This window comes from Mus caroli, unplaced genomic scaffold (genome assembly GCF_978045245.1).
Source record: "Mus caroli unplaced genomic scaffold, Mus_caroli_1 scaffold_6, whole genome shotgun sequence".
Classification (NCBI taxonomy): Eukaryota; Metazoa; Chordata; class Mammalia; order Rodentia; family Muridae; genus Mus; species Mus caroli.
Window position 1 is genome coordinate 54,331,576 of NW_028227261.1, and position 14,588 is coordinate 54,346,163.

General features: G+C 47.7%; 1 protein-coding gene and 1 pseudogene across 2 annotated transcripts in view; one reads left to right on the forward strand and one right to left on the reverse strand.

The window, feature by feature from the left end:
- Ak4 (adenylate kinase 4) overlaps positions 1-6,487 on the reverse strand; it is a 63,028-nt gene extending 56,541 nt beyond the window's left edge. The window contains exons 1-2 of one of the 2 annotated variants that reach the window (XM_021160493.3): positions 6,406-6,487; positions 5,800-6,036 (exon numbers count right to left, since the gene is read on the reverse strand). In XM_021160493.3, the coding sequence (XP_021016152.1) occupies positions 5,800-5,944 (145 nt within the window). In that variant the 5' untranslated portion in view covers positions 5,945-6,036; positions 6,406-6,487. Of the gene's footprint in view, positions 1-5,799; positions 6,037-6,219; positions 6,302-6,405 lie in introns of those variants that run through there. The other variant, XM_021160492.3, reaches the window with a different exon arrangement.
- On the forward strand, positions 5,916-7,056 carry LOC147004243 (uncharacterized; annotated as a pseudogene).
- Positions 7,057-14,588: the final 7,532 nt, after the last annotated feature.

The following is a 14,588-nucleotide window of genomic DNA, read 5'->3' on the forward strand; positions in this document are numbered from 1 at the left end:
CCAATTCCCAGCAACAGAAAACTAGTTAAATCCATGGGTCTCCAGAGCGCAGCCTGAGGATATCTGAGCATCCAGGAGATGTCTCCAGAGTCCATGAGATCCTCCTTCAACTACTTATCTGTGTGACGTTAGCCTTCAAACACTGCAGCACAAACTCAAGAAGCCAAAGACAACTTTGCGTTCTACCACAAAGCCAGATATTAGAGACTGGAGCCAGGTCTGAAAGGCAGGCAAGATGGCACACACCTATAATCTGAGCATTCTAGAGGCTAAGGCAGAAGGATCCCACAGTTCAAAGCCAGAGTGGGCTCTAAAAGACCCAGTCTCAAAAAACCAAGTTGTGAAACAATTAAAAACGAAAACAACAAACTTAAACTCATAAAGGAAAAGGGGAAATTAAAGCGAGATTACAGAGGACAAAGAAGACTTAATGACTCCATGAACTGTGCACTACTACATTGGCTCTTAGAACAGGAAATACATTAGCAGACAAGTCAGTGGTATTTAGAGAATGTCTGCAAATTAGGTGATGACACTGTCAATGTAAATTCTACTGAGTTATTTGCTTATGAAAATAACCTATGGAAACAATTTAAATATACCTCAGCTGGCCCACAGCTTGCCTAGCGTGCAGAGCTAGCTCTGGCTTTAATCCCAAGCAACATATAAATCATGGAGTGGTGGCCCTGCCTACAGTGCCAGCACCCAGGAGGCTGCAGCAAGATCAGATGTTCAAGACCAGTGAGTGGGGTTTGGGGGTTTGAGAAGACGGCTCAGAGGATCAAGTCCTGGCAAAAGCCGTTTTTTGTTTTTTGGTTTTTTTTAGATTCCCCAAAACCAAGGCTATACCCAAATGTCTGTATACACAGAGCAAGGGATCAAGCCAAGGGCTTCCTGCATACTAGGCAGGATACCAACTGCACTAGTTCCATAGCCCAAGAGACTTAAAACCCGCCCTTCATCCACCTGGGCCTCGTCCTGAGTCTTGCCAAACAAGGAGGAAACTGGAATGTAGCATACCTTAGAAATCTTGGAATGAGCCAAGACCCTGGATAAGCCAGAGAAGGTTAACCATTTAAAGCTGCTTTAGATGTAATCCTGAACTCTGACTAAGGTCTCCAAACCCCTCTATCCTCAATTCTTGGAAAAATTCACTCTTACATAAGGTGTGCATTTATCCTTAATGAGTACCCAAAAGCCTGAGAGCCCTTTGAACGAGGTCATCTTTTCAGAGAGGATCAGCTCACAGCCTCATTTACAATGCTAGTCAGTCCATCTGCAACACCCTGGCAAGAGCTGCAGTTAATATTAATTAAGAGCAGAAACAGGTTCCTTCTTGAACATCTTTTCTTTAGTCAAGTCCAAGATGCTTGCTTCCAAATGGAACCTCTCCAATTCTCCTACCCGTGAGACACTAGGCTCCACTATTAAAAGGTGCCTGGTTTTCTAATACCACTGCCTGCCTAACACTAAAACCGGATCTTCATATCCTTCAGATAAAACTTAGCAAAGAAAGCTATCACAAAATACCAGAGTTCTTGAGGGGTTTGTAGTTCCTTCTGGACACATTTTCTTCTTACTAGCCCTGTTAATCCAGACCTAGAGACTTCGCCCTTCCTTGTCCTAACATTACAGGGGTGTACCACCAGACACTCACCCATGCAATGCCAGGACTCTAACCACCAGGACTTTGTCACTGTAGGGCAAGCACCCTACCGAGCTACATTCCCACCCAAAATTGCAATTTTTGATGGGATACATTCTAAACTTTTTTTTTTTAATTTTATGAGCACTGGAGTTTTACCTACATGTGCATCTATATGAGGGTGTCAGATCTCCTAGAACTGGAGTTACTGACAGTTGTGACCTGCCATGGGGGTGCTGGGAACTGAACCTGGGTCCTCTGGGAAGGGCAGCAGTGCTCTGGACTCTGCCATCTCTCCAGCCCCATGGGATATGTTCTAAAGCTTACCAGCTTTGTGTGTACATCTATGCACAATTGCTTATACACACACACACACACACACACACACACACGTGAGCAGGGGTAGAGGGAGCATAATATTCCCTCTGAGAGAATGTACGGCCCAGCTCCTTGAGAGTTAAGGCAAGTCTTCCTATTTCTTCACAGTGTGTGCTAAGAAAATACAAGCTGAAGACCCGGGGGCGGGCCCTCACATAAGGTATTTGATAAGCCTCAGCCTGTACAGCTCCAGGCAACCTAAGAAAGGCCAAGGGAAAACAACTAACAGGAAGCTAATCTCAAGTCCTTTGTAAGTACTACGCAAACTGAAGCAGGCTAGGTAACTTCTGGTACAAGACACAATTTCTGACTGGACTTGTACCCTTAATCCTGACAACATGAACCCCTTGTGGTGCGTTACGGTTTGGCGGGGCCCAGTTTCAGAGGTAGAATGTGCTGGAAGGAGAAGGTGCAATAAGAGGCACAACATTAAGTTGCTCCTCCTGGCACATGCCTCTAATCCAGCACCTAGGAAAATCAAAGGCCACCGTGAGTCACACACAGACTTGTCTCAAAAGAAAAGGTATAACATACGTACATTATTTTCTTTATTACCCCCCACATCAGGCACACAAACACAGTAGATGAAGCAGCCAGCCATCAGTCTTCCTTTGGCTATATTCAACAAACAGCTGATGCCATCAGCATAGTAAGTGCAGAGGAAGGAGACAGACCCTGCAGAGCAGCAAGGTCAGATGGGCCCTTTCCTGCAGAGCAGCTTTTTGCCAGACTGTGGCTGCAGGAGGCAAGCCATGCAGTTGAGAGCCAGGCTGCGGCAGATGGCCTGAGCTACTTTCCAATTTAAATTGTCACCGAGATTCCACTGACTGGATTTTGCTGGGCCTCATCGCCTTCAGATGTCAACTACTGTGCGTTCAGAAGGTTTCTTGGCTTCCCTAGAAGGTTAAAAGCAATCCGCAGGTGACAGGAAAAGAAAGTGAAGAATGTGTCCTTGTTTATATTACAGACAATGGCCCTAAAGCCCCTCACTTAGATCTCTAGAGACATTCAGTGACATCACACCCAAGTCCACTTGGAAAAAGCCAATTTCAAAACAAACAGAAGTCTTTCATTTCTAGGTTTTTCCCTGGTCAAGTTTTTTTAATTAGTTCAAGGGGGCGGAAGGAAAGAAAAGGTGATTTTAAAAAGCATTTAATTTTACTATGAGAGAAAAGGGTTGAGGAATAAAGGCATTTAAAAGAATAGAAACATTTCAGGTGATGGTGGTGTAAGGCTTTAATCGCAACACTTGGGAGGCAGAGGCAGGAGTTTGGCAGAGGCAGAGGCCAGTCTGGTCTAAAAAGTGAGTTTCAGGCCAGCCAGGGCTACAGAGAAAAAGTTTTGAGAAACCAAAAAGGGGGCGGGGGTTGGGGGAGAAAAAGAAAATTAAAATAATGATGGTTGCTGGAGGGGTGGCTCAGTGGTTAAGAGCACTAGGTGCTCAAAAGGACCTTGATCAGGTGCCCAGGACCCACATGTCAACCATTTGTAACTCCAGTTTCATGGGATCTGATGCCCTCTTTTGATCACTATGGGTACCAGGCATGAACGTGGTTCGCATAGAGATGCAATATCCACACCTGTAAAATAATAAATTAGCCTTTTAAAAAATGGGAGGGGGGAGAACAAAAGACAGCCAAATAAAAAGCTTTCCAAACTCCTAAGTAGAAAAATAAGCTATCTCTCATCTTAGAGCTATGTGTGGAGGGAAGCACAGGCCTTTAAACTCAGCGATCAGGAGGCAGAGGCAGAGGAATCTCAGAGTTTGAGACCAGCCTGACCTACACAGCTAGTTCCAGCATCCAGGTCTAGTTGTACAATGATAACAGAAGTCATTGCCCTCGTGTTCGACAGCAAGCGCAGGAGAGCCTGGGAGACAGCTTTCTTCTCCAACCTGAGAGAAGCATCTCGGAGATCTGCATCTCCTCAACTGGCTCGCCTGACCATTAGGCTACCAGACTCCCCAACTGCCTCAGCATGATGGCTGCCAACTATATGGAAGTAAATGGTGACTTCAAAATCAAGTCATGGCCTTTGAGTGAAGCCAGACAGCCTACCCAATAAAGGCAGCTACCTGACTCCCTCTGATGATGATGAATTATTATTATTATTAAAGAAAAATGCCTATAGTCAAGCCAGAGGTTCAGTGTAAAACTTTCCATTCCAGAAGGAACTGCAGAGGATTATGAAATGTGCTGGGTTTTAAACTACCTTGACTCAGCTATCTTTCTATATATCCTTACTGGGAGAATCCCAACCCCATGCACAACCCCTCCAACTGTATTGCCCCCCTCCCAAACTGTATTTCAAATACTGAAAGACCATGAGAGAGGAGGGGACCGCCTGTATGGAGCTCAGGAGAACAGTGCTTCCCGAGCATTCACACAGGCATGAAGGTCGACAGAGAAAAAGGATCTCACTGGGGAGTGGAGTGTACTGATACAGTAACTATCTCAAATCTAAGGGCAGGTGAGGTGGATCAAAGTATAACGGCACTTGACAGGAAAGCCGGAGGGCTTGAGCTCCCCATGCACAAAGCTAGCACCACACTCAAATAACAAATAAATAAGATTTTAAATTCTAATTTAAAACCGGTTTTGAATGTCGCTCAGTGGTGCAGTACCTGCCTAGATTATTAGAAGACCCACTACACACAAACGCTTCTATCTCTGACACACATATGAGGGAAAGTATCCCTGATTGTCCAAATAAAGGCTGGCTTTTGCAACCTGCTTCAGAGGAATAAGTAGCCTTTCTGATGCTTCAAGTGGTTGCTTTTAATCGCTTTCCAACATTGTCCTCCACCCACCTGTTCATGACCCTAGGTGCTTCTGAAATGCAGATTTATTAACAATTAACCCATAACAAGCCATAACCACCGTGCACACAAATGAGAACAGAAACAGGGAAGCAACACATTTCATAAGGGGTTTGCTCATTAACACTCATCAGCATCCCAGGATGATCTGCGCCCCACAGTAGCACGCCGATAACTCACATTCTTTGGAACCGAGGAAAAGGGGAGAAGGGAGGCACTTGCGAGACTAAGTGATGGGGCGATCTAGACCCCCAACTTCACCGCATCCGCCAAGGGATAACCTCAAAAGGCCACTTGCAGCAAAGCTGCACTCAAAATGCAATCTTTTAGAACAAGTCTCCGGGTCTGCAGGCGGCCAAGCTGGGCTTGAGGAGGAGGGGAGTTAGCAGGGACAGTTCGTCGCGGCCGCTTGCAGCGACCACAGGCCTTTCACCGCCACGCAGCACTTAGCTCCAGGCTGCAGCGCGCGCGAGAGGCAGTGGGGGAGCGAGCCGCAGAGTCCCAGCGCGCCGGCGGCCGCGACTCCCACAGGTGGGCGGCGCGGTGCTCGGCTCCTCGCCGGGGAAGGCGACCCGCGGCTGAGAAGGACCACAGCAGGGAACCCAGGGGCTCGGCTTTCGGGAGGCGGCACGAGAGGCCAGTTAGGGTCCCCGCCGAGAGGCTCGCGTTTCCTTCGGCTTGCCGTGCAGGGTCCCTTCCCACGCGCGTGCGGCCACTGCAGTCCAAGGCGCTGCCGAGCAGCCTCGGCCTCCCCCGGGCGCGGTTAAGCCGCGCGGGCGGGCGGGCAGGCTGGCGGCCGGCTGCATGCGCCGCGGCACGTACAAGCCCGCACGGGCACACGCGGGCGGGGGCAGGGCGCCGGCGCCGAGGGGACCCGAGCCCGCGACCGCCCTGCTCCCTGCCCGACCAACCCGCCAGACTCGTTTCTACCCTCACTCCCCCCGCCTTAGCTCCTCACCCGTGCCGGTCTTGAGGTTCTCCCGCAACAAGTGGCCGCTGGAGAGATGCTGGAGGCCAAAGTTCTGGGCGATCCTTTCGCAAACGGTGCCCTTGCCAGAGCCGGGCGGCCCGAGGATGACCGCGCGCAGGAGTTTGGAAGCCATGGCTTTGGCGGTGGCCAGGACGGCAGCCCGCGCACTTTGCCCGGCAGCCCCTGCCTCGACACCCTCCGCACGCGGGGACTCGCCTGCCACCCCTACAGGGGGAAGGAGAGGCTTTAAAGACTGCCCCGCCCCTCGGCCCCGCCCTCCGCCACCTCCTCGGGCCCCGGCCGCTCCGGTGAACCGTCGCAGCCCCCACCCCACCCCCACCCCCCCACCCCCCCACCCCCCCGGCCTGCAAGCTCGGCCCTCCGGGGTCAGAGGTCAGTCAGACCCACCCGGGTCCTTCCCTGCTGCCCAGTCCAGGCGCGCAACTCCGGGAAGCCCCTGCCGGTCCCCGCACGTGGGCAGAGTGGGAGCAGCTCGCCGGGCGCTTCTCGGTGACTGTCGCTTCCCCCCACAGTGGCCGCTGCCCGCAACTGGAGGGGCCCACCTCCGCCCCGAGCAGCCGGGGAGACACACACCTCGGTGGAAAGGAGCGCGGCCAGACTTAGCCCGGATCCCGCTGGGCGGCGCCGCCTCTGCCCGGCTGGCCACGCGGGACTCGCTGCTTCTTACGTAAGCCGGGAGCCGGCTCCACGCTACCGCCGCCGCGCCCCCTCCTCTCCGCTCCCGGCGTGTCCGGGGCCAGGCTGAGGCTGCGGGGGCGAACGGAGATGGAGACGCCCAGAGAGAAAGGAACCGCCTGGGGACCCGGTCTATTGTCAAGGGGAAGGAAAAACACAACTTGTTGAGCGCCTACCCTGTGTCCAATTCTAGGCTGTGTGATTTTATTATGCAACCTTTACAGGTACCGATGGAGGAAGGCTTGGAATACGTACGCACCATTCGTTCATATACTTAGCAGTGTAAAGTGGACATCTCTTTGTTTTAATCCCTGTGAGGGAATCAAAAGGCCTGAGATTGTCCCTTAAACCAGGGTGGTTTACACCAGTGTTCACAGCAGGCCCTGGCAAGAGTGGAAAGCTGTGGGCGGGCCTGAACTACTTACTTATTGAGACCCAGTCTCAAAAAAAAAAGTAAAAAAAGATCTATTGTATACCCAACGCTCTTCTTTTTGCTTGATATACAACAACAACAAATGATCGAATCCTGGCCCCATAGTTGCAGCCAAAGTTTTAAAACCTTGACTGGCTCCAATGCCAGCGCCCTGAAGAGGAGGAAGAAAAGGATGACTTTGGCTGTACTCCGAGGAAGAGAAGGACAGAGGATCCCAGGGCTTCTTTGCCAAGGATATATTACTCTCAACTCTGCTCACCACCTCAAACGGTGGCTTTCTTTACCTTGCCCCTCACATACCAACCTATACTCCCACATGCCTCAGCCTTTGCTTTGATTTGTTTGAGACAGGGCTTCTCTTCACAGCCCAGGCTGGTCTTGAACTCACGATGCTTTTGCCACTGCCTTTTTTTTAACTAGGTTTTTTTTTTTCATTTACATTTCCAGTGCTATCCCAAAAGTCCCCCATATCCTCCCCGCCTCCCTTCCCCACCCACTCCCACTTCTTGGCCCTGGCGTTCCCCTATACTGAGGCATATAAAGTTTGCACGACCAATGGGCCTCTCTTTCCACTGATGGCCGACTAGGCCATCTTCTGATACATATGCAGCTAGAGACACGAGTTGGGTGGGGGGAGGGTACTGATTAGTTCATATTGTTGTTCCACCTATAGGGTTGCAGATCCCTTTAGCTCCTTGGGTATTTTCTCTAGCTCCTCCATTGGGGGCCCTGTGATCCATCCAATAGCTGACTGTTAGCATCCACTTCTGTGTTTGCTAGGCCCCGGCATAGCCTCACAAGAGACAGCTATATCTGGGTCCTTTCAGCAAAATCTTGCTAGTGTATGCAATGGTGTTAACATTTGGAGGCTGATTATGGGATGGATCCCCGGGTATGGCAGTCTCTAGATGGTCCATCCTTTAGTCTCAGCTCCAAACTTTGTCTCTGTAACTCCTTCCATAGGTGTTTTGTTCCCAATTCTAAGAAGGGGCAAAGTGTCCACACTTTGGTCTTCATTCTTCTTGAGTTTCATGTGTTTCACAAATTGTATCTTATATCTTGGATATTCTAAGTTTCTGGGCTAATATCCACTTAGTACATATCATGTGAGTTCTTTTGTGATTGGGTTACCTCACTCAGGATGATGCCCTCCAGGTCCATCCATTTGCCTAGGAATTTCATAAATTCATCCTTTTAAATAGCTGAGTAGTACTCCATTGTGTAAATGTACCACATTTTCTGTATCCATTCCTCTGTTGAGGGGCATCTGGGTTCTTTCCAGCTTCTGGCTATTATAAATAAGGCTGCTAACAGGATTATGGTAATGGGTCACCAAGCCCTGCTGCCTACTCTCTCAATTCTGTTTCCAAGCTACATGAAAGCCCTCAGTTTCTCATCCAAGTACTGGGATAATCACCTGTACGTCTGTCGTCTACACCCTTCTATTTTCTCTGCAGTTACAAGAAACACTGCTAAAGTAAAAACCCATCTCTGCTACTTGCCCACCTCGGTGTGTCCCACCTCCTTCCTAAGGGGCCTGCCTGCTTTGCTGGAATCCTTTGCAGAATTCTGAGCATAACTGAGAGATGGTGAAACGCAGTGTAGAGAGGACTCCGTGGGAAAGAGCCTCCTAGATTCCCGGCTGTAGTGTGTGACGGAGGCAGGAGACAGAGCCTGATATGGTATCTTGCCAATCCAGCTTCCCTCGTTGCCATTCCACACACAGTCTTGGCAAGACGACACGCTCAGGCCACCAACCCCCTGTGCCAACGTTTGTTCCATAGACTCATTTCCTAAAATACCCCAGTGTGCTATAGACGTTACTGTGGGCTCCTTCGATGAGCCTTTTGCCGAAGAACAAAAAGAAAGGCTTCGAGTGTGAGGGGGCTTACATCTCTTAGGCTCTTGCCATATGCTCTGTAATAAAAACAGCTGATAGTTCTTTACGGGGATTGTTAGACAAGAGCCTACATCAGAACCACCTAGAGAGCTTGTTAAAACATCTTGCTGAGGGCCAGAAGGTGGCTCACTTGCAAAGTGTGTGCCACCAAGGCATGAAGACTTGAGTTCAGTCCCCAGCACCTGTGTATTAATGGTTGGACATAGTGAAGGCAGGAGGAGAGGCAGGATCCCCGAGGCTTATTGGCCAACCAATCCAGGCAAACTAATGAGTTCCAGGTTCAATGAGAAACCCTATCCCAAAATGCAAAGGGAGCCACCTTCCCTGGGACTTCCATTCATCAGGAGGGCTCTGATAGCTCACCACAGGAAGGAACCACGGTGCTGTTGGTAAGGAACTTGGCTGTTTGTCCAGGAACCTCAAAAAAGACAGTTGGCAAACAGAAGTGCATTCTGGAAAGAACAACCTGAAGCTGTTGACCTTGACACGATTCTGAAAAAAAAAAAACAAAAAACAAAAAACCCACAAACCTAACTTTATCTCTTTAAAGAGCCCAGCAGAGTTGGGCATTGTGGCTCACAACTTTAATCCTAACAAAGGGAAGAAAGCACCAAATGGATCTCTGAGTTTAAGGCCAGAAGAGTGCGTTCTAGGCCTGCCAGGGCTACATAAGCGAGTGTCTCTGTCTCTGCCTCTGCATGTGTGTGTGTGTGTGCATGTGTGTGCGCATGTGTACACACACAGACAAAGGCCAGTAGAGGGATGGAGAGATGGCTCGGTAGCAGTTAAGAGTACTGGCTGCTCTTTCAGAAGACACAGCCAGGTTCCATTTACACCCACCTAGCAGCTCACAACCATCTATAACTCAAGGTCCAAGGGGGCTGACCGCCCGCAGGAACCAGGAAGGCGTGTGCTACACAAACGTAAATGCAGATGAAACACCCTTCCGCATAAAATAAAACGAAATAAAATTGTAAAACCCAGTAGGAAATCTCCTTTTTGTTGTTTTTTGAAACAGGGTCTCGATGTAGCCCTAGATGGCCTGGACTCAGTATGCAGACCAGGCTGACATGCATCTCACGGAGATCCGCCTGCCTCTGCCCCAGGAGTGGTGGGATTAAAGGCCTGGGCCACCACACCCGGCTAGTCCATTTATTCTGAGACTGTGAGTTCTTGGAGGGCACATCCTCATTCTCTTTTTCTAAAGTCATAAACTACACTTTGCTGACCCTGAAGCTAGCGAGCAGCTTTATGGGTCAAGGAGGACAGCAGAAGGGGAAACATCCAGATTCCAGGTTCTGATCGTCACATTAAAACTACCTTTCCTGAAAAGCCCTCATTTGCCTAAACGGAACCTTATTTAGAAACTTAGAATTATCTTTCTCAATCCCCAAGACACCAGTCTCCTCTGTGGCGTCTTGTGTCATCTTTCTCCCCTCTGATCTGAATGGCAACATCAGTTTCTTTCCTCATCTACATTGAACAGTGTCTGAAGCCATAGGCTTTGTGTCCTCTTGATGAGATGTAAGCCTTGGGCTTTTGTTTCTCAGTGTCCAGAGACACTGAACAACTTTAAATTTAGATTAGATTAAATTCCAGCAGGAAAAAAAATAAAAATCTTAACCCTTCCATTAAGTTATGTAAGAAATGCTAACTGTTAAGTTATTTTCTAAATAATTTCTTTCCAGGAGCTGGGGAGCTAGATCAGTCTGTGAGGTGCCTCTGGTGCAAGCATGAAGACTGCAGTTCAGTTCCCAGCACTCTTGTAAATGTATCTATAGGAAGTGGTATTCTCAAAAGTGGCTAGCATAAATCAAAATGTTCATCAGATCTGAAAGAAAGGTCTATGTCCTTGTGTGGCTCCCCCAAGAAAGTTCTTTTCTCAAGGTAGTGCATTTAGACAAAACCCACCTTTCTCTCAGGGGCTTGAAGAAAGTTCCCACTTGGTAAGGAAGAATCATTATCTTTATCTCTGGCAAGAGGGACACCTGTACTGTGTAGCTATGATGCCTACTAACTTGTTAAACTCAAAGCTAGCATCTAGGCTCCCTTGTCTGCTGACAAGCCCCATCCTAGCTTACAAGGGCCCCTCTGTCCCGTTCCCATTTAGCTGGAAAAGTGTCCCCTGTCCTTGCTTTCTCTTCCCACCCACAGAGCAGCTATTTTGATGTCTTTATGGATCCATTTTTATTCAGTTCTGAGGTATCAAATATTCAGAAAAGGGTATCAAATATTCAAAATTCTTGTTTGGTTGGCTGGCTGGCTGTTTGTTTGTTTTTGAACCTTAGGCTCAAGTAGTCCAAGATAACCTGATATCCTCGGGTATCACCAAGGATGATCTAGAGTTCCTGGTCCTTCTATATCTACCTCCTAAATGCTAGGAGAGCCCACCTCTCAGCAAGATTTCGTTGTTTGTTGTTTGTGGGTTTTCTTGGTTTAATTTTGGGAGACAAGATTCCTCTATTATGTAGCTCTGGCTGTCCTAGAACTCACTATGTAGATAGTGATGGATAGCCTTGAACGGACAGAGATCCACCTCCTTTTGCCTCCTGAGTATTAGGATTAAAGTCATGCACTACCACTCCTAGCTGAGAGTTACTTCTTTATGGAACAATAAACAATCATGTCCATCTCCTTAGTATGCAGATTTATCTCATTTTAATAGGTTGAAAAATTATACATATACTAAAATTGTTTTTAAATTAATATCTCTATTATTACAATTCATTGTTTGACTTGTATGCCTAATATATGGGGGGTCATGAGTGGAAAACATTTCAGCATTTCTGGTTAAGGTGAGTTACTTAATTGCCAACTGATTCTGCCACATTTGTTCATTTAATAATGCACACGGAAGCCCTGTAGCAGCAGCCATTGAGCCAACCCTGGGGACATACAGGTAGTCAGGAGTCCCTGTGCCAGATGTGGAGTAACAGCTGTAATCCCAGCCCTCAGAGGCAGAAGGATCCACAGTTTGAAGCCTCTCTGTTCTATGTAAGGGGCTCCAGACCTGCTGGAGCTATGTAGCAAGATTCTGTCTTAATAACTTACTACTACCAGGATCAAGGAATCCAAAATCAGGAAAAGTTTAAATATGTCTGCCAGGAAGCTTTTCAAAGTAAAAGAGGGTAATCTTAGTTTTGTTTCATAGCAGAGCCTTATACAATCCAGGCTGGTCTCAAACTTACTACATATGGAAGGATGGCCTTGAACTCTTGATCCTCCTGACTCAGCCTCCCAAGTTCGTGCATGCATGTACCACCCTCCCTCTGCCCCAGCCAGTCAATGGATGTTGAGTAAGGGCATTTATTCAATAAAAACTATAAACATAAATTGCCTCATCTGTATTGCTTGACACTATTCATTTAGGTCAAGTCCCAGAAATCTACTGGAATCACCTGGGCTGTGTTTTGATGAATGTGTCCCAAAGGTCAGTATGGGAAAGCCTGCTTCACAAGGCGGGAGGTACCGAGAGGCGCTATGGGTATTTAAGAGATGCCTTCTGCAAGGTTCGTAGGTCACTGGGAGCCACACATTCAGAAGGCATGTATCTGTCTCCATCTGTTTCTCTCCCCCTTCCCATCGCCCTCTTCCTTCTGTCCCCAGACTCACATTACCATCCACAGTTACCTGACACTACACTTGACTCTCCAGAGCTATAGGTTAACATAAACCTCTTCTTACTTCATAAGTAGCCAACGTCTGTCATTTCATTACAGTGACACAAAGCTGACTGTTACACAGACCAGCTGTCAACATCTTTAGGGAAAAGCATACTATCTCATGTTTGTATTGGCCAGCAAGCAGCCACTGATGATTAAACAGGTTCTGTACTCTCATCTCATGCCATTCTGTTTGTGTCTCACCTACTCCGACCAGCTCTTTTCCTCTCAGATCTGTCCCTTTCAGACCTTGGATATTCTCATTATCTGACTAAAGAGGGGCCGCTAACCAGACATGGAGGTGTAACGCAGGGTCTTAGCACTTGTGAAACTGAGTCAAGGCCTGCCTGGTCTATATTTCAAGTTAGAGGTCCTCCAAAGCACTGTAGTAAGACGTTATTTGAAAACCAAATCAGAACAAATAGCTGGGCGATGGTGAAGCTCACCTTTAATCCCAGAAGTCAGGGAGGCAGAGGCAGGTGGATCTCTGAGTTCAAGGCCAGCCTGGTCTACACAGTGAGTTGCAGGATAGCCAGAGCTTCATAATAGAGAAAACTTGTTTCAAAAAATTAAACCAACAAAGAAGAACAAACAAACAAATTAAACAGGGGACAAGAGAGGTGACTTGACAGTTAAGAGCACTGGCTCCTTATCCAGAGGACCCTAGATTCCCAGAACCCACATGGTGGCTCACAACCATGTATAACTCCAGTTCCAGGAGGTCTGATGCTCTCTTTTAGCCCCTGCGGGCATCAGACACACATGTGGTGCACAAACCTACAGGCAGGCACAACATTCATATACATAAAATATTTTTAATTAAAATTAAAAATAAAATCAGTCAATAAGAAGGGGGTACCTGCTCAACCCTCAAAGTCCAGCTTATTCCCCACCCACTCTGGCCCTCTGCCTGGCTCTACAACAGAGTTAAACACACAGCAGGTTTTTCATATTGTCTCTAGGTTAGAATTGTACTGGCTATCTTGCTTCACATTTAGAACCCCGTAAACTACAAAGAGAAGGCCATGGAACCCAATCTAATACCCTTCTTTCTTAGAAAAGTGCCTGCAACATCAAAGTTTAAAACAAGTGAGTAGGGGCTGGAGAGATGGCCCACCAGTTAAGAGCACTGACTGCTCTTCCTGAGTTCAATTCCCAGCAACCACCTGGTGGCTCACAACCATTTCTCATGGGATCCAATGACCTCTTCTGGATGTGTCTGAATACAGGTACAGTGTATTCATATACATAAAATAAATAAATCTTTAAAAAACAAACAAACAAATACAAAAACAAGCAAGCAGAATTTCTGCTGATTTGTTTCATCGACTGTGAGGCAGGTTGCCCCTCCTGTGCATGGCTTCTAGCTTCCTCCAGAAGGCTTCACTGACAGTTTGTTACAAGAGTTAGGGTCAGAGTCTCTGAACCTGGCAGCCCTGACAAGCTGGGCTCAGCCACCTGTTCTCAGTAATCCAATAAAAAGAGTAAGAAAGAAACTAATATTGAAAAAAGGGAATAAGATGTATTCAGTGTGAGGGCATTGGAAAGAGGAACAATAGGGAATCCTGACACATGGTTTAGATTTAAGTAGAAGGCAAGAGTTATGTGTAAGTAAGCAGCCATGATAGCTTTAGGGTATTCATCAGAGAAGACTGCTCAGACATGGGTTTAGGCCAGCTGGTTTACATATCATGTTCTGAGCCAGCTGGGGATAGACACGAAGTGAGACTCTCTCTTAAAAGCACAAGAATTTAATAAATTGAAAACTTGGCCCGGGCTACAGAATGAGTTCAAAATAAGGCTGAGTAAAACCCTGTCTCCAAAAAGTACCATTGTGAGCCAGGGCCAGCACTGGGGTGCAGCCTAGCATGGCTGATTCCAAAGCTTCTAGGCTTACTTTGGGGAAACAAAACCTAAGAACTCCATATCTAGACAGGCACCATGTCACCAGCCTGGGATCCTAGCTCTTGGAAGGTGAAGGAACAAGGTCAGGAATCCAAGGTGAATGGATCCAGAACTTCATAAAGAGTTGTAACAGGGATCAATCAAACAAATTACCACCTGTGATGGTTTGTATATCCTTGGA